General features: G+C 37.4%; 1 protein-coding gene and 1 long non-coding RNA gene across 2 annotated transcripts; one reads left to right on the top strand and one right to left on the bottom strand.

Annotated features, from left to right (window-relative positions):
* Positions 1-1,294: 1,294 nt before the first annotated feature.
* On the bottom strand, positions 1,295-3,351 carry LOC136277810 (fibrinogen C domain-containing protein 1-like). The gene is made up of 3 exons (XM_066160514.1): positions 3,321-3,351; positions 2,321-2,701; positions 1,295-1,554 (listed from the first exon to the last, which is right to left on the bottom strand). The coding sequence occupies exons 1-3, from the start codon at positions 3,349-3,351 to the stop codon at positions 1,295-1,297; spliced, it is 672 nt and encodes a 223-aa protein (XP_066016611.1).
* Positions 3,352-12,613: 9,262 nt separating this feature from the next.
* LOC136277893 (uncharacterized) lies at positions 12,614-15,309 on the top strand. The gene is made up of 3 exons (XR_010716069.1): positions 12,614-12,738; positions 13,259-13,322; positions 14,622-15,309. It is a non-coding gene; the product is annotated as an uncharacterized lncRNA (long non-coding RNA).
* The last annotated feature ends 5,327 nt before the right edge of the window (positions 15,310-20,636 follow it).

Below are 20,636 nucleotides of genomic sequence, written 5' to 3'. Positions count from 1 at the left end.
GAGAGAGTGCTAATTAACTGAGACTTTTCCATCATTCTGTACATTTGTGTTCTATTCAACGATTCAATGAAGTGAAAACAAGTTCAAGATCCAATTTCATTATTCTGGAGAACTCAGAGGTAGGTTCTAATCCAGCATGGCGCCTACATGCCCTGACAAACTTAAAAGGTCTTTGTGTTTGTCGTCACAACCTCTGAACATCGTCCATCATTTTAATCTCATGCATAAAACTGGCGTCATGCACAAACGGTTCACCACCTCATTAGAAATATATAATTGCAAACTCTTGATTGTTCTTCTCCCGGCCTGTTTACCTTTGGGCTCTTTTTTAAAACGAGGCCTAGTGCTCAACTATGAAAACATGACTAGTGGAATCATTTATTTTCTAGCAATATTACCAATGAGACAAAGTTTGATTTGATAAGTGATCAGGAACAAGTTTGATGTTATGCTCGTCACATGTTAACTAATGAAAAGTAGGAAGTTCGAGTTGTGTTCGTTAAAAGTAACGGATACAAATTATATGTTCGCCACTGATTGTGGAAGATGAACAAAACGCCACCTCTTCCAATGAATGAGTAGCCTCAATTGCATGTACTCGATCCAGTTCTCCTGGCTGACGTGCGAAAAAATTGACTATAATTCAGAGTTCATGAAAGAAACGCTTATACAACTCAATGTTTGTAAGTCACTCAGACAATACCCTATTTTGGTAGAAGTGTGCTACAATTCGCGATAACCACACGTGGAATGTCAAAAGGGTTTCATTCATTTTTGAGTTCATTAATGAGCTTTCTGAAAAGTTCTCCATTCTAATCAATACATTCAAATATTTCTCTTTGAAAAGCTGATGGGAGGGAAATTGATTCCTCGAGTTCTTTACACTGCTTTTCCAACAATAGGTTTCCTAAAATTAAAGTAAATTCTCCTTCTCTGAATAGTCAATCTCTTATTCCTTGATGGAGTGGGAGCAATTTTGGTTGAGTATCCAAAGTAATCTCAGGAAACTCACGACATATTCTTAACCAATCAGAGGCAAAATTTAAACGTTTTCCCGCGTTTTAGGCAGTTTGGTTGGTTGTTGAGTTCTCATTGGCTCTCATTGGCCAATCTTCTGATTGACTATTACGACAACTTTGGTTTTCAATTTCCGACGCTGAAGCGAAGAGCGCTCTCATGGTCATCTTTCCATACTGAGTCTAAAAGTCAGCGGGAAGCGTGCGAGCCGCAACTCCTCTCTGGGACAGAAAATTGCTCCTTTTATTTTGGTCTTCAAGTCGACTGTAGTCACAAGTTAAGCTGGTTTTATTTTCATCTCAACTTTGGACAAAGAGTAGTTAGCCCCAGTCCACGCCTGCCATTGAATGCCCACAATTCCTTGAGAACTGTGCGTGCCATTCTCGTAACTTCCTGTGAGGCATGCGCGTTGACAGTTATTAAACCACCATCCGCCACCGGCAACTTGAGCGCACTTCAAGCTGGATTGATCATAGTCTTTATTTTTAGTGGAGAATTTCATCCCACTGTGATACGAAAACGAGTCTCCCGCATTGCCTGCAAAAGGAAAAAGCAAATCTATTATGGCCATTCCCATAAATTGTTACGACTCCGTCGCTTTCCCTTTCGTGGATGTGGCTGGGTCAGTCGTTCAAAAGGTGGAAAAAAAGACCAAAATCAACCAAGGAGGTGGGGGTGGGGATGGGGTAATTTGGTTGGATCAATATCAGTGTCTGAGCAACTGCCCACCTACCCCTCCCCTGACTCAATAACAGTCAAGTGACAACAAGTTAAGGTTAATGTTGGGTTAGGAGAGGGGTAGGTGGGCAGTTGCCCAGATACTGATATTGATCTATTTTGTTTGGGTAAAAAATTTTTCTAAGCCGACTGCTTTGATCAATTTTTCCTTAGTTATTTGCATGTCACTTTTGACCTCCTGCAGGAGTCTTCTTATATCCCAGGTCTACATTAAGGTTTTTTCTGTAAACATCCAGGTTTAATTATACTCTAGGTAGTGAATCACACTTGTCTTCCCTTTTTTTAAATTTTTATAAACAAAAAAGGAAAAAAAAAAAAAAAAGGTTCGGTCGGGCAATGAGAAATGAATATTTTCAAACGAGATTCTTTACAGTCAAATGTTAGAAAACTATGACTAAATTGATGCCAGAAACTCTCTACTATAAAGAAAAAAATCTGCTAGATGTATGCTGAACACAACAATGATGGTGTCAAAAAAGTTAAAAGCTTAGCCTCAGTTTAAATATCTCGTATTTCTCGCGTTTTGGCAGCCGCCATAAATTTCATCCCTTGTGTCATTTCTCACCTGAATAACTTCCAACAGTTATCTTATATTTTCGGTCCTTGTCCAGTAGACATCCTTCGTACTCTGCGTACTTCTTGATTCCATTCGAGGATTCGAGATCGAATCTCAAGTTGAAGTACGAGCCACCAGTGAGTCTATACATTTTCTCCAAGCCTAACCAAAACTCTCCTGTTAGATCTCCTAAGCCTTCCACGTAGGCAGACCACCCGCGATCGAAATCTAAGGAACCATCATATCGTCTTAGAATTATCGACCAACCTCCTCCGCCGTTCTCGTTGTCGCAGTTCACTCCAAATCCTCCATTTCCATCCAAGGGATCGATACGGTAAATACCACTAAGTGTGTAGCCAGATAACAAAAGTGCATCACAGCTGGGAAGAACTTCAGAAGAAAAGCATGCAGTTAAAGTAGTCAATAAGGCTGCAAGGTTATGTTTAACGCTGCGTAATTCCGCGCCGAAGTTGTGGTAATGCGCTCAGATATCTATCAGCTCATATTATCTGTTAGCACAAATGCAGTTTTATTTCAGTTTCAAAGATTTATGAAAAACTTTGTACTGAGTAACTAATATTTGATTTCAATGTGTGAAGCGCTTTTGACTTAGCGTTGGTCTAGGAAAATGACTGTAAAAAATAGAATGATCATAGCTAATCCGTTTTCTATGGTAATTTTTGTTTTTTATCGTGTGTGCTTTTTTGATCACTGAAAACTGGTATTGAAGTAAAAACTAACTGACTGGACTTAAACAAGCTAAAAACAAACAGACAAACAACAACAGATAAACAAAAAGAACATCCCAGAACAAGTATTGATCATGCAGCAGCGATTTCAAATTAATAGAGCAGGCAGTGTTTCTTTGTATTGTCACCTCCAGCCGAGTTTTTGAGCCGGACCAACTCAGCGCTATACTTCTTTTGTGTCTTGTCGCCAGTCTGACCACTGCTTTTGTGCCTTAAACCCTTGCAATGCCAACCTTAAGATATTGCAAAACATTTTATACTCTTCTCGTATCCGTAATAATGGCCAGCCATGACGCTCTATGGAACCAGTCTTAGCCTTTTGTAGCCTCAAAAGTTCTTTTACACTGACATGACTGTCATTACTGGCTGTGCCCAACCAATTTCCTTCGCCATAAAGCATTTAGTAAAGTTCTATAGCAGCCACATAAGTTCAGGCGTTTTTGTTTATTTAAAGGCAATCTTCTTCCATTAAACCTGTTCTATTTTACTTTATTTCATTAGTTTTTTTCAAGTTTGCCGGCCCGTTTCTGTTATCCGCAATATTCATTTCCAAGAAAAGAAACTCCAACGGCAAACGTTTGACAAACGTTTTCATGTCTGAATTGCTCCAAAAAAGGCAACTTTTGTCGCACATACCCAAAATGGAGTAATTTTTGAGCCCCTTTCTCTCAGCTACTTCACACTTTTCATTATAGCAGGATCTTTGTCACAAATGGGTCGTTACTCAAGTGTCAAGAACAAGTACACCAAAACGTTTTACACAAAGTGACCCCTTAGTATCGATGCAAAAAAGGGAAAAAAAAAGGTCAACTTTTATCGGATGCAAAATAACACATCAGGTATGTTCTCTTGTAGGATAAGAGTTTGTCTTCGATACCGAATATTTTTCGTTTTTCATACATGTATCAATAGGGAATTATTTGATTTGAATGTTATCATACTTGTACGATAAAACAGCTGCATAATCTTATCCTTTCAGGGAACTGAGAAGAAAATTCCGCTCTCCATCATTAATGCCACTTTTCAATTGTTACACACGTTACTTCAGTATAACACTGAGTCGTTTTAGAAGGCAATGTGATGAATCAAAGTGTTTGTGTTTTATATTACAGTTACCTCGACTGATTGTGCATGTTCGTCAATTTTAGCAATATTCTAGTCATAAATGAGACAGTACAGTATTGAATCAAGATTAAATTCAGTCAATAATCGCTTAAACAAACTTATCGACGGAGAACATCAAGTTCCTTACAATATTTAACGACCGACTCTAGGTGTTTACAAACAAAATACTTACATTGGATTGCGAGGATCCCAGTAGATCGATGGTAGGAGAGTGGAATAACATAAACCTACACATAACACCAACAACAATCGAAGGGTAAGGTTGCAAGAAATCATTTTCTCTACGTAAACTAACTTTAATTAGTTGCGCTTACGAATCAAGGTCATTAAAGAACAAACTGTTGTACAAAAATACTTTAATAAAATATTGAGACAATGGCGCCTCCAGTTCGGCAGCTTTTGTCACGTTATTAGGCAGTCTAATTTCTTTTATCAATTCGTCTCATGGGAAATAAATTCAAATTCCATTCCCGAAAATAAGCATGGATAGAACACTTTTCGCCACATTTCCAACTTCTCCAACTGCATGTTCCGTTAAATACTTTTTCACTCGATAGAGGGAATCTAAAACGACAGTTGACTCAAACTTCTGTCAAGTAAACGAAGTTATAATTATCTTGCGCTGGTCAAGAGAGAGTGCTAATTAACTGAGACTTTTCCATCATTCTGTACATTTGTGTTCTATTCAACGATTCAATGAAGTGAAAACAAGTTCAAGATCCAATTTCATTATTCTGGAGAACTCAGAGGTAGGTTCTAATCCAGCATGGCGCCTACATGCCCTGACAAACTTAAAAGGTCTTTGTGTTTGTCGTCACAACCTCTGAACATCGTCCATCATTTTAATCTCATGCATAAAACTGGCGTCATGCACAAACGGTTCACCACCTCATTAGAAATATATAATTGCAAACTCTTGATTGTTCTTCTCCCGGCCTGTTTACCTTTGGGCTCTTTTTTAAAACGAGGCCTAGTGCTCAACTATGAAAACATGACTAGTGGAATCATTTATTTTCTAGCAATATTACCAATGAGACAAAGTTTGATTTGATAAGTGATCAGGAACAAGTTTGATGTTATGCTCGTCACATGTTAACTAATGAAAAGTAGGAAGTTCGAGTTGTGTTCGTTAAAAGTAACGGATACAAATTATATGTTCGCCACTGATTGTGGAAGATGAACAAAACGCCACCTCTTCCAATGAATGAGTAGCCTCAATTGCATGTACTCGATCCAGTTCTCCTGGCTGACGTGCGAAAAAATTGACTATAATTCAGAGTTCATGAAAGAAACGCTTATACAACTCAATGTTTGTAAGTCACTCAGACAATACCCTATTTTGGTAGAAGTGTGCTACAATTCGCGATAACCACACGTGGAATGTCAAAAGGGTTTCATTCATTTTTGAGTTCATTAATGAGCTTTCTGAAAAGTTCTCCATTCTAATCAATACATTCAAATATTTCTCTTTGAAAAGCTGATGGGAGGGAAATTGATTCCTCGAGTTCTTTACACTGCTTTTCCAACAATAGGTTTCCTAAAATTAAAGTAAATTCTCCTTCTCTGAATAGTCAATCTCTTATTCCTTGATGGAGTGGGAGCAATTTTGGTTGAGTATCCAAAGTAATCTCAGGAAACTCACGACATATTCTTAACCAATCAGAGGCAAAATTTAAACGTTTTCCCGCGTTTTAGGCAGTTTGGTTGGTTGTTGAGTTCTCATTGGCTCTCATTGGCCAATCTTCTGATTGACTATTACGACAACTTTGGTTTTCAATTTCCGACGCTGAAGCGAAGAGCGCTCTCATGGTCATCTTTCCATACTGAGTCTAAAAGTCAGCGGGAAGCGTGCGAGCCGCAACTCCTCTCTGGGACAGAAAATTGCTCCTTTTATTTTGGTCTTCAAGTCGACTGTAGTCACAAGTTAAGCTGGTTTTATTTTCATCTCAACTTTGGACAAAGAGTAGTTAGCCCCAGTCCACGCCTGCCATTGAATGCCCACAATTCCTTGAGAACTGTGCGTGCCATTCTCGTAACTTCCTGTGAGGCATGCGCGTTGACAGTTATTAAACCACCATCCGCCACCGGCAACTTGAGCGCACTTCAAGCTGGATTGATCATAGTCTTTATTTTTAGTGGAGAATTTCATCCCACTGTGATACGAAAACGAGTCTCCCGCATTGCCTGCAAAAGGAAAAAGCAAATCTATTATGGCCATTCCCATAAATTGTTACGACTCCGTCGCTTTCCCTTTCGTGGATGTGGCTGGGTCAGTCGTTCAAAAGGTGGAAAAAAAGACCAAAATCAACCAAGGAGGTGGGGGTGGGGATGGGGTAATTTGGTTGGATCAATATCAGTGTCTGAGCAACTGCCCACCTACCCCTCCCCTGACTCAATAACAGTCAAGTGACAACAAGTTAAGGTTAATGTTGGGTTAGGAGAGGGGTAGGTGGGCAGTTGCCCAGATACTGATATTGATCTATTTTGTTTGGGTAAAAAATTTTTCTAAGCCGACTGCTTTGATCAATTTTTCCTTAGTTATTTGCATGTCACTTTTGACCTCCTGCAGGAGTCTTCTTATATCCCAGGTCTACATTAAGGTTTTTTCTGTAAACATCCAGGTTTAATTATACTCTAGGTAGTGAATCACACTTGTCTTCCCTTTTTTTAAATTTTTATAAACAAAAAAGGAAAAAAAAAAAAAAAAGGTTCGGTCGGGCAATGAGAAATGAATATTTTCAAACGAGATTCTTTACAGTCAAATGTTAGAAAACTATGACTAAATTGATGCCAGAAACTCTCTACTATAAAGAAAAAAATCTGCTAGATGTATGCTGAACACAACAATGATGGTGTCAAAAAAGTTAAAAGCTTAGCCTCAGTTTAAATATCTCGTATTTCTCGCGTTTTGGCAGCCGCCATAAATTTCATCCCTTGTGTCATTTCTCACCTGAATAACTTCCAACAGTTATCTTATATTTTCGGTCCTTGTCCAGTAGACATCCTTCGTACTCTGCGTACTTCTTGATTCCATTCGAGGATTCGAGATCGAATCTCAAGTTGAAGTACGAGCCACCAGTGAGTCTATACATTTTCTCCAAGCCTAACCAAAACTCTCCTGTTAGATCTCCTAAGCCTTCCACGTAGGCAGACCACCCGCGATCGAAATCTAAGGAACCATCATATCGTCTTAGAATTATCGACCAACCTCCTCCGCCGTTCTCGTTGTCGCAGTTCACTCCAAATCCTCCATTTCCATCCAAGGGATCGATACGGTAAATACCACTAAGTGTGTAGCCAGATAACAAAAGTGCATCACAGCTGGGAAGAACTTCAGAAGAAAAGCATGCAGTTAAAGTAGTCAATAAGGCTGCAAGGTTATGTTTAACGCTGCGTAATTCCGCGCCGAAGTTGTGGTAATGCGCTCAGATATCTATCAGCTCATATTATCTGTTAGCACAATATAGTTTGTCGAGATTATAGCTCGAGAAGAGCTGCATGTGGGCTTCGAGAAATAAACAACTTCACAAGATGAATCTATTAGCATATTTTCAACCCAAACGGAGGCTACTGTATTACTAAAATAGTTTTTGCAACGCACGGAAGGAAAAGTTTGCCAATGACTTGTCGACGAAAACTGACATTGACTATTCAGATAGACTTTAAGAAAAAAACAAGTGTCTTTAGAACTTGCAGAGCCTTGCATAAGTACTATGCTTTTGGTATTCTATCCTATACATGTTTTGTTTCCTGTAGTCGCGAGAGAAAACTTAAGACGCGTTTTCCTACGCTTCCGGCAGTTTTCTTCTTTTTACATTTCATTTTCCTTGGCTCCTTGTGACATAGCAGGTAATTTAGTGTTAACAACTGGGTTGAAAACGTAAATTAGCCACCGTAAAGGGTAAAAAAGCTAAAAAGCCTTTACGGTGGCTAATTTACGTTTTCAACCCAGTTGTTAACACTAAATTACCTGCTATACTCTCCCATCGACGCAGCACCACAGTTTCTTTAGAAACTTACCCCTTTATCCTTGTGACATAATCCTATTATCTGATTAGCTGTTTGTGATTTGTATGATCTTGGTTTCACGGCACTCGATAGAAACCCGCTCCTTGTGGGTCAGGTTAGAGTGTAGAATTCACATTTGGAGCGCTTTTCGATTGAGTGTCGTATGACGAAAACCAAATTAATCGCAGTGGCCAATCAGAAGAAAGAAACACATCTGTAAGAGCCAGAGAGAACTCAAAGGAAAAAACAGCCAAACTGCCTAAAGTGCGGGAAAACGCTGGCGACCGAGTCATGATTGGCGTTAGTTTTGCTTTTAATTGGTTGAGAGAGTGGCGCGAGTTTTCTTAACCAATTAGAGAGCGAATTAAGGCAAAACCAATGCAATCACGGATAACTTTCGAACCTCAATTGAAAACTGCCCTAACATTGAAATTTTAACACCTTACCTGGAGCACGATGTCCAAGGGAACAAGCTGGTGCGATGAGTGCATTTTGAGCTACGACAGCGCTATTTTGTTCCTTGGTACAGTTCTGTGTTACATTTGTTTCATGTCCAGTCTGGGCTTCCTGTGTCACCGTTTGTGAAGAATTAATCCCTTGCAGTATAAGCTCCAGATCTGGTATGATGGAAGTGTAGTTACAGATTTCTGCTAACTGACGAGATTGGTTTGCGAATAATGAGAGGAATCCTTCTGAGCTGGAAGCTTTAAATTCTGTTGAATAAAAGAAAAAGAATGATTGGTAAAGTATCCGCCTTTTTCAAATTTATTTTATAGAGAAGAGAAAGGGTAGTTGAGTGGCTAACGTGCAATGTTTTGAACCCTAGTCACAAGAAGGCCTGGAACGAAACTTCTAAGCATATCGTTTATTTGCGTCTTCACCAGAGCGAAAAATGTCGCTATTTATTCACTTTTCAGGCCCTTTTGCGTTTTGCTTTAGTTTTGTCAGCCGCAAAAGTTCGCGAAACGTGGAGCGATTCGTACGGTAAATGAATGCGATCATACAACAGACTCATAAAGTCCTACCCTGACACTGGACAGTGGCTGACGATTTTAGAGCAAGCGTAGTATTTGTCAGACCAGCGAAAGTCGTTGTTGAGAAATATTGAGTTGGACTAGACTGATGAACCAGAACAGAAGAAGATCCTCTACTGCTCAGACTTGGTGTTGAAGAGTGATGCACTCTCTCTGTGACAGGAGCACACGAAGAGACTGAACTAGAAGGAGAAATTTTAGGAGCGTCGATGCACTTGGGATCTATGAGAAACAAAACAAAAACAAGTGTTTTTACAATTACGACTATCATAACGAAGGAGGGGAAGGAAGGCACCATAACCTACCCCTCCTAAGGAGAAAAACGAGTATAACAATTTAATACGTCTCTCACCAGAGCTTCCATTACAGACATGAATCACCATCTTCATATTAGACGTCAAACAATGTCCTCCATCGTAATTTGACAGTGAATTTTTCATTCCGTTTGAAGTTGCTGAGGAATTAAAAGGATAAATATTAGATCAGTATTAGATGAATATTAGATAATTTCAATACAGTATGACTTTCAATACAGTATGATTTTTGGGTGCATTTAGAAAACTCAATGTGTTTACATTACTGTATAGAAAAAACAAATTCGTCAAAAACTTACAAAATGTTTCTTATAGCAGTAATAAATAAAATAAATCAAATAACTAATTAAGAACCAGGTGACATGAAAGCTAGGTACAGTTCCTCGCAAAATAAATCAAAAATAAAATTTCCGAAACAAGAATGTTTTGACGGCAGATTTAAAAGATAAAAGAGATGTTGTATTTTTAAAAGAATCCGGTAGACCATAATATAGGTGCGGAGAAAGAAAAGGCACGTTCACCGTATGTCACAGAGTTCACAGTAGGGACAGTATAAAGTAGTTTAGAGGATGAGCGTAGGCTTCGTTGCGGATGGTATTGTTGTAAGAGGGACGATAAGTAGGCTAGACAAAGTCTATGAATAATCTACTCAAGGCCCTACCTATAAAGTAATATTTTGTTCCCGGTGCAAACTCTAAACGGATATCCACTGACTCATCTAGGCGTGGAGGACTGTATGCTCTAAAGACCATTTGGTAATATTTCAACTTCAAAGGACTATCACAACTTAAGATCCTTCTGCCAGCTGATATGTTTACTTTGCACATATCATATTCTTCTTTAGTGACAATCCACATGTTTTCGTACATGAGTTCTTGTGGGATACCGGATTCTTGATCCTGCAGGACGCTTCCCGGGTTTGGACACAACACGTTGAGTTTAGAATTTTGAAGAACATTAATCTCCACGTTTTGTTTAAATCTGTAAAGTAATCAAGTACGTATACAAATAAATAAAAAGAAGGCAAATAATCAGTCAAAAGACAGGTTGATAAGTAAGATCGATTTACAAGCATACATGTACCTTGCAAAATAAGTGTCAATAAATAAGCAACAATCGTAGTGCAACTATTAGCTAGAAAAGTAATCGAACCAGCGTAAGTGCATAATGTAAAAAAGCTGTTAGCATGCATGCAACCAAAACAGGTAGTGGATGTTCGGGAAAGCTCTCAAGGCGATCATATTTTCAATCAAACAAGTCAATTTAAAACAAATTATAGTGCCAAACTATAACAGTGAACAAAAGCACAATTTATGGTGGAAAGAGAGAAGTTGGAACAATGCATTACAGTTAGTTAAGTGGAAAAAAAAACTGGCACTTTCCTTCCAATATGTTTAGTTACCATAACTAATGGCTTTCAACAGCTTGCCTCGATATACCATAAAGAAGAAATTTAATATTTCTGAAAGATTCTTCGAACGAACTTTCAGTTACGTAATAAGAGTTGGCTTCCTCAGTAACATGTACGCGTGGAGATAACAATAGATCTTTTTTGTAATCAATACTCACAGTGGATTCCGCGGGTCCCAATGTAAAGATGGATGATAACCAGCAGAAGCAAAGGAGACAGATACCAAGAACAGGAATTTCACGAATTGCTGTGGTTTTAACATACTTATTCACCCATCAACTAGGCGACGTCTGTTTTTCAGTCTCCAACGGTTGAACTATGGTGTAGTATCAGTGTCTATATACAATTGCCATAAAATTAAACGTTTAGCTGACGTAATTAAAACCCGCGGTAATTGCTCTACGTAAAACGGGTGCTATTGTTTCTCTTTTGAAATGACAATTGCCTACAAACGTCATTTTCTCTTCTGAGCAAAAACAACCACGTGTTTAAGACCTAGATTCACGAAACTAACCGTGCAATATAGTAAATGAGCGCAACAGTTCATCAGCTAGAAGGCTCAATATTTCATGTAAGATATGTAACTTTATACTTCGTGAAGCATTACTATAATACCTAGCTAATGAAGTTTGAAGCGTATTTAATATGTCTTTCAAAGACATTTGTTTTGCATTGATTTCGTAGAGTCAGTACAAAGAGTTTCCCGAACAGGCAATCACATTTAACAAAGACAATCCCATTTATTCATTCCACGCTAAATTGCATTCGTACCAACTTCATTCACTAACTTTTTGCGGAAGAGAAAAACGCGAAATCAGAGCCGTCTTCTTTTCAGAAGACTCTGGCTTTAAAAGTGCTACGTATTCGTTTAATCTGACTTACTTCACATTGCGTGGAAAACATTCTTTCTGGCTAATAAGACCATTTTAATTATACGGCAGGATAATGCTCCAATAGCTGATGAATCCCTCTCTTGGGATCACAGGTTAAGCCATAAGTCGATTAAGCGAGCGATGCTTTGCACGAAATTTTACTGAAAGACTAAACTAAAGATAACTGTCGCCACGACAATCTGTTTATGACTGCAGAGGTACACAATATGCGAGATTTAAAGGGAAGATTTGGGATCATCATTAGCAAGAGACTCTGGAATCGAGCTACCAATTATTAGTTTCCATAGCAACGTGCTGAACGAATTTTGTTTCTTGATACTAGTCAGGGAAACTGGGTTTACTAAATAAACGAGGAGAGATCTTTTTCTCTATGAAGGTGACCTTTTTCAAAGGTGTATCTGTAAGCATCTATTTCATGTACTTGACTCAGCTTTCAGAGAAACAAACAATTTGCCCAACTCCTAGCCTGCAAATAAAACAGTTCAGCGATATAAAACACCTTTTCCTACAAAGGTTTTCTCTGTTTCAACGAAAAATATCGTTTTTTGAATGCGTTTCTTTTCTTCCACTCTTTCTAATAAAAATACAACAAAGAGTTATAAGAAATTAAAAGCCTGAAAGAAGCCTAGCTTTGCAAATGAACACCAGCCTCGCTCGCAGGTCTTTATAGTGAAGCCGAATTCGCATGTGCAAATCTTTCAACTCATTTACATTTCAGTGTTCCTCGTGGTCTGAACTGTTTCACTTCACGGAAACAAACCGGAGAAACCCGTCTTCATAGTCATGTCTAACTTTCAAACGTGGCCAGAAGCATCGGGAAATTGCTTGCTCTTGAAGACCTATTTGACGTGATGTGCCTGTTTACGACAAGGTCTTCCACAACCGAACACACGGTAAGGGCGAGTTAGTTCAATTCATAAGTTGTTGTATACACCGCGTTGAATGAACTTTATAGATTTCCAATTTAAATTTTTAGTTTTTCGACGTGGTTCTCGCTAACTAATGCTCAATTCATATCTACGTTCAAAAAAACGATGAAAAAAATAGAGCTATTTCGAGGGAGAACTCAAAAATTTGTTGAGTCAGTCCATCCAAGCCCAGTAGTGAATATATTCAGTCAGAGTTTGTTCTCTTGGTGTTTAAATACCACACTAAGGAAAAATATACTAAATTTACCTTTACTAAAGTAAATTTACCTTCTGCTTTATTGATATACGTTTAAGATATCTGACTGGACCGAAAGGAAATTTTCGAAAGAGAAAACATAGAAAACATTAGGACTATTTTTGTGTGGAGTCTCTTCTGATTTAACAGTGATTCATTAGGAAAAATAATTTAACAATTTCAAGACAGTCTATGGAAACACAGGAAGTAATTCTGATTATATTTTCTGTACTTGTATATGAAATGAAGTGATAGAAATGCTTGACAAAACCACACGAGTTGATAAAGAGGAATCAGAGGCAAATAATTACAGGTAAGCCACAGTTTCTAATTTGCGAAATAGGTATCAAATGTGCATATGTGCTGCTTTTCACATGGGATCTAATTGATATAAACACATGGTCCTTGTTGATAACTTCGGCTAAAATATCTAACCTTGAAACGTTTTGGCTTTAGGAGATTATTTTTAAGTCTCAAACACAATTTCACTTGAAAAGAAAAGACCAGCAAAATTTTTAACGAACAATTCGAAATTTATGAGAAATGTGAGGCAAGATCAATTTCAAATCTTCAAGCTCAAGCCTCATCGCTTTTACAAAGAGTATTTGTGTTATCGAGGCTCTTGTTCAAGCCACTTGATAAAAAGAAATTTGGATATGAACATATACCCGATCATTAACGAGATTTATGAAATTTATTTTAAAAATTAACATTGTGTAAGCTAATACCTGCCGTTAACAAAAAAAAAGAATACGGCATATGATCTGAAAAAATGTCTCGGCCAATTCTGTCTATGGCAATGGGCTTTAAATAAACATATGTTTTGGCACTTTTCAAACTAATAATGGGGGTAAATAATTCTCTTTGGAATTAAACATCGTGCAAATGATTTTTCGCTGGAAGTGACGCGTTATGTCTAGTTACGTCACCAACAAAGAATGATCGGAATGTTTAGGAACTCTCCGCCGGGCTTTGAGAAAAAGTTTTAATTTTTAAAAACGTCAAGTTTTCTCACCGATAAAGGGCAAAAAATGGGATTACATCTTCACCGTGTTTTGGAAAACGTAGAATATTTTTAGGAAAAATTCGGAAACCATTTGAAAACCTAGTATCCAAAGAGATGCCTCTAACCCATTTGTATTTGTTTTCAAACCCCGCGTATTTGCATTAAACGTGCACGCTTTCGACATTGGCAAAATAGTTAGGTGCTGCGGCCTAGTCGCGTTATATATGGGTGACGTTATTAACCGCCTTTCAAGTTTTTAGCTGTCATGTTTGCTAAAAAACAAATTGCAGCCCTTGCTCGAAATAATTATGAATTGGCAAGAAATGGTCCATAATAGCAGGGCTTTTTCAGTTCCAAATTTATTTCAAAGTGTTCTCTATAAACTTTACCAAAGTAATGAAATGAATAAGTAGTTTTTCTGTGCAATTATAAAACGCATCGCCTCAACGTTTTTTTAACATATTGACAAAGTTTTACCAAGCATCAATCATTCTCTTTGCAATCGTATTACGTCTAGTCATGGATTTATGAGTGTTTCCATTTGTATTTTATAAGCAAGGTTAGCGTCATCCTTTATTCTGACACATCTGTCGTATTGTCTTGCAGTTCCTTTGACACCATCTTGCTGTTGGAAGATCCAAAGCACGAGAAAGGCAAAGAGAGGCTGAAATCAAAGACTAGTGAAAACTTAGTTGGTCAAGAAATACAGTTAGAAACTTATCACTTAAAAGGTATTAAATGTTACCAATAACTGCAAGAATTAACAAATTCAGACTTCTCATTATCAAAAATGGACACTTTCAATCCTAGGTTTGATATCGAGAAAATATTTAGGCAAGGCAAGAGGAAAAGTTCGAATTATCCAAATTTAAGAATCTAAGCAAGGTGAATTTTTCACATCCGCAGTTCAAAATAGTTTAAAATTGATCGACTTAGATTGTAGGACACAGTTGGTACTGAAGTGAACGCCACTGGTACGAGATGCTTTGTAATAGCAGTGATTCTCTCCGTAACAATCATAAATACGGCGAGTTTATTTCGGTTTTTTTCTAAACATAGTCATTAGAACTGAGAGCTTGTCGTTTCGCTCAGAAGTTTTATATTTAGTCAGCACTTAATTCTACCAATTACTAGTTTTAGCACAATTTTCAGACTTGTCAAATCTTTCCCAGTTTATTTCGTGAATCTGTTTCTGTCTTAGTTTATTTGTTGAAATGTTTTCGCTTCAAATTTATCAAAAACAAGGCAATAGCACTTTGCGGTAGAACAAATGTAAATCCACAAATTTCCTTAGAGCTGTTTTATTCAAAAGATTATCTTGTCTTTAGACTTGATTATTAACAATGTTTGTAGAGTGCTTATTCATATTAATTATTAAACCTTTTCAAACCTTAATAAAAAAAAAAGTAGACTTAGAAAAACTTGTATTGTATGTTTATCCCTCCTCTGCCTCTTATTAACAGTACAAGCAAATAAAAAAAATCCGCGCTATTTAAAGGGCCTGGTAACAAGTCAAAATATAGGCTATCTCTTTTCCTTTTTTTCGCGTATGGAGGGTTGCCGAAAGGAAAAAAATTTTTGCGAATTTGAACAGAGTCTAGTATTAAAACAAAATATATCCATGGCTTTCGATGAGAAAAAAAATCTTGTTGACGAAGCAAGATTTTTCCCGCCAAAAGACTTAGAATATTTTTTGATTAACACAAGACACAATTCAAAATAGCAAACCTTTTTTTCCACCGTAAAATTTCCAGCCAAAAGACTTAGATTAAAAAAAAAAGTTTTTTGATAAAAACTTTTCCTGGTCAGTGTTTATTTTCACAAATGTATTTTATTTAAGGTTATTAATAGTCCTGGTTATAATTTCCCGCCAAAAGACTCAGTTTTTTTTCGGAAAAATAGATTTTAGGTCATTTTGTTGCCAGTGATATTTTCGCGTAAAAATACGGAATAACGTTGGCCCTTTGAAAAGCGCTCCGGTGTGCATACACTCCTTTAACTACGCATGTGTCAAAGGGAGAAAAACTTTATTCAAGCCCATAAATTCCTCTTGTCTAGTGCCATCGTCTTTCAAACCTATAGGAAAAAAATTCATCGTAAAGTTTTTGAGGATATTTTGAATTGAGTAATGGTGAAGGTAATGCTACTTGAATTGTACATTGGATTCGTCGAAACCTTCCTCTGAATTAACTTCAAAGTTTCCAGTCGAAAAGAAGAAAATGTTACGCTTTCCAAGATTGGTTTGATATTAAGGCAAAATAATCATAAAGAGATGAAAATACTCAAGATAATTTTTTTTCATACATCCTCTACCATAGTCCTTAGATTAAACATTGGACATGTAAAGACAAATTTATTGCAACGCCAGATATTATCCCAATTTGCGATAAATACATTTATTTCTGATCAACACAACCCACAATTCCTCCAATCGCTCTGACGAAGGGCTAACGCTCGAAACGTCAGCTTTTTTACCCTTTACGGTGGCTAATTTACGTTTTCAACTCAGTTGTTAACACTAAATTACCTGCTATACTCTCCCACCGACGCAGCACCACAGTTTCTTTAGAAACTTACCCCTTTATTTTTGATCAATCTACTTTTTAATTTATTTCCCATCTTTTTTTTTTTGAATGCATAAATCGGTATATCTATGTCTAAGACATCACTATATGTCTAGTACCCTTTTCGATGCATCAGGCTGGGTTAACTCTTAACAGGTAATTTAGTGTTAACAACTGGGTTGAAAACGTAAATTAGCCACCGTAAAGGGTAAAAAAGCTGACGTTTCGAGCGTTAGCCCTTCGTCAGAGCGATTAGCGATGCAGCACCACAGTTTCTTTAGAAACTTACCCCTTAACTCTTAACACCCTACGATCAGTGTTCCTATTCTCCATTCCGTTCTCTATACATTTCCTTAGGTGCTGACAAGGAGAATGTGTTTAGCAATCAAAAGCTTTTTTAGTTGATGATCATTTCCTTTATTCTCCTGACCTTTTTGTTTGATTCAGGGCTGATATTGTAAGGAGAAATTAGATGTTAGTCTCTCTTAGGTGTCAAAGGGTTAAAAGTCACGATTTAAACCGCTTAATTCTCGGCCAGAATCTGCTTCTCATGGCATACTCATTACACCTCCTTATATCGTTTTTGTAAAATTTAGATTAAATAGTTTTAAATTCAGATATTGAATCGTTCTGATTTTTTCCTCCGTTGCTTGGAAGGGATGCGTTTTTTTTTTTTTTTCGTTTTTTTTTTAGCTCACGTTTCCTTGTTATGTTAAAATAAAACCGAAAATTCCTTTTTTTATTCATTCTTTGTACACTGGCATAATATCAAAGTGGTTTGTAAAAGATTATACCTCACAGATTGTCTTAGCATGTAACGGTATAGCACAATGGTATACACTTTTGTATTTCCTTATATATTTTAGTATCACAGAAAGTCAAGACGGCCGAAATTCGTAATTTACACTCGTGTTAAAACTTTGCACTCGTGTTACAATTTTGCACTCGAGTTACATTAAAATTCACTCGTTTTCAGCCAATCAGACGTGCGGAATTTTTTCATGTATATTATTAGTTAGCAAAACCAAATTATCTTTCACAGAGTATAAATGTATACATGAAAACCATTCTACTGAAACAATCTTTCAACTCAGAAATGATTTAAAACTTAAGTGTGGAGATCTCGTGCACAGGAAAAATTAGAGCCACTCTTGCGTTAGAGTCAAACGGATAAACTTAGAATTTCTCCTTCCAATATCAATGCAATATCAAGCAGACAAGTGATGAAAATAAAGAAAAATATCAGAAGGGAATTATTAGTTGATCCAACTCCAAATTAACATCGTAAGAATTGTATGGCAGACAGTAAGCAGAGTTATTGGGGAGATCTTAGGTTAAAGAAAAATTAGACTAGAAAAGGTTATCAACTGACCTGTGGTAATGGCAACTGTTTATAGAATGTTGTTCTTGATAGCGATCGATCCATTACTATCCCCAGCTTTCTGTTTCATTATCACCTAGTAAAAGATGTACAAAAATGGCAACAAAAATAAATTCAGAGTTCAGGATGGTGGGAATAAAACATTCAAAATCTTCTTTAGGAACCAGTCATCGTCATCTCCTTACGAGGGAGGTAAGGGGTAGGGGGTGGGGTATGAAGAGGGGTAGGGGAAGGGGGTAGGGGTAGGGGGGATTTGGGGGGTCACGTGGTGTTTAAGGGAACGGTGTGGGACTAGCCGCTTGAAACACAAGATTTGCTGACTCAGTTCTCCCAAGGCTAAAAAAATATCCGTAAGCTAAAGTGGATTGCAGCATGACGAGAAAAAAACGAGATAACTAACATGAACTCCGACTTCGGTCATCTCACAAATTGACAAAGAAGCTCGTTGTTGTCGACGGTGAGGGCCACGTGGGAAGATCCTTACGCACCAAAAACTGATCTGCGAGGCTACTTATCATTTCAGCTTCGATGCTCAGACGTTAGAACTCGCTGGAACATGCTGAGCAGCAATTCGCACGGCCAAAAACAAAAAGCTTCATATCAAATAGCCTGGATTAGCTCTGAACTCCGCCTGTGAAGCTTCTAGCGCAACTGACATGAATACTAATTGGTGAAAATATATTTGCAATGCAAAAAATTTTCGCAAACACCCTTAGGACTCACAATCAGTATGCAAATAACACCGCGGGTAATAAAAAGAGAAATTGTGACATCTTTCTAGATTGCTATAGGCTGAGAAGCTGATAGTCGTTCTAGAGGTTATGATTTTCTAAATTTCACTCTATGAAAATATTTTTTTCGTGAAAAGGCTGTGGATTGATCTTTGAACACGACCGGAGGGATGATTTTAACGCAAACTAATAAAAGAGAAATAAAAAGCAAAGCATCCTGTCTGATAATGTTCCCATCTGGATCCATTACACCTGTTCAATAATTCAGGCTCTGATGAGGACTAAATTGTGCCCCAAGCTACAAGTTGAACGCCGCTACCCATCGAGCTACAAGGTCAAAAGAGAGGGGAGGGGAAGGTTAGCGATAGAGGAAATTTCAGCTAAGATCAATTCGTAACTTGTAATTTTACCTACAGGTTGAAATGTGATCTGAATCACATAGAGTACCAATGACGACATTGTATGCCGTGTTCATTAAGGCTTAATGACAGGGTTAGAGAAAGATAAGGACTCGCATTTTGGCTCCCAATGAGTCATACGCCAACTACCCCCCGCTCTAAAAGTCGACAGGCCTAAAGGCAAGTTTTAACAACGTCTACGGTCTGCGATAGCCTCGTTCCATGATTGATCAGTATTAGCACAGAGCTGTTATCACTTACGTTTGCATACTGATTCCAAGCACTTCACTGAAAAAAACTGCATTTATGTGAAGCACATAAACCTTTTATGAAGGTGTCACCATCTTTTCTCGATACATTCTAGAATGCAGATGTCCACGATGTTTTGCAATTAGATAGCTGTTAATATAATGGCCGTGAGTTAGTAGGCTATTCATCTGTCATTTCTTTGAACTTCAATGGATAATTCCTATCTGTGCCCTATACTGTTAATATTTTAAAATCAGCTTTGCACTCGGCCGTTAACTCGCTTCTATTGAGTCCTAAATCGTTTTTCTCTTAAGCCAATTATTACCACTGAAAATTTTTTTCTTTTCTTCGCACAGTGAGAAGTGGCCGAGTATCATAATGGATAATATAAAAGTGTCAGCACTTCTACAGTTAACACGTTTTTTTACTCTCAGTTAATAGCACTTCGCAGTACATCAACAAAGGCGATAATTAATAAACATTTGCAGTGTTTTTATTAGATGCATTGTCCAAGTGCACCTGCGTGGGGCGTTAAATTATGTTCGAAGGCGTTGATTAGGATCAATAGATAAAAGTTGAAATTCTCCTTGCCGATCACCATGCCGTGTATTCCTGTTTAGCAAACGGTTTCACTGTGACACGCAAATGATTATTAACTGAATATCCATCTTTCACAGAAGAGAACTACCTCGTCTAACTAACACAAATGCAATGAATCCGTTGCAAACCCTTTTTGCAGATTAAAATTTGCATGCGCGTCAGACGAGCCGTATCTACGAGCTGAAACATTTAAATTTCTCAGCAGGGGATAAATTTCTCTTTTTAACAGAACGATTGATTAAAATTAAACCTGCGCCTTGAATTGAAAGTTCTGCCAAATTTCAAATGTTACCTGCACGAGCAAGTAGTGTAATGAGTTCAATTTATGTGTGACAGACAGATACCAGTTTTGATACCAGATACGATTGTTACAAGTCCAAACTAAAAATAATTCTTAAAAGTTTTCCTTTGAGAGATTTTTCTTGTTAAAGACTTTCTAGTTGCATCGTGTAATGGTCAGGCTAGGTCTTAATCAATTTTATGTTATTTTTTTATCGGAATTAAAAAAGATAAATAAATAAAACATCACTTACATCAACATATAAATGGACGTTCTTTACATCTCTCCCACCAGGAGCTGGTTATCTGACCGGTTTTTGTATTTAATGTTGTAGTAAGAAAATTGATAGTGATCATCCTTTAAATATTTAATAAACTAATTATGTAGATGAATCCAGTGTGTTACAAGTCCAGCGTAG

Source organism: Pocillopora verrucosa, chromosome 13 (assembly GCF_036669915.1).
Source record: "Pocillopora verrucosa isolate sample1 chromosome 13, ASM3666991v2, whole genome shotgun sequence".
In the NCBI taxonomy this organism is placed as follows: Eukaryota; Metazoa; Cnidaria; class Anthozoa; order Scleractinia; family Pocilloporidae; genus Pocillopora; species Pocillopora verrucosa.
The sequence above is the reverse complement of the archived record's forward strand: the minus strand, read 5'-3'. Positions and strand labels throughout refer to the sequence as shown.

Excerpts from the sequence above, each read along its gene's own strand:
- LOC136277810 (XM_066160514.1), bottom strand. The coding sequence starts at position 3,351 with ATGGCTGGCCATTATTACGGATACGAGAAGA. Across the intron at positions 2,702-3,320 it reads TTATTACGGATACGAGAAGA|TTCTTCCCAGCTGTGATGCA; the intron begins GTATAAAATGTT and ends TTTCTTCTGAAG. Across the intron at positions 1,555-2,320 it reads AACTGTTGGAAGTTATTCAG|GCAATGCGGGAGACTCGTTT; the intron begins GTGAGAAATGAC and ends TTCCTTTTGCAG.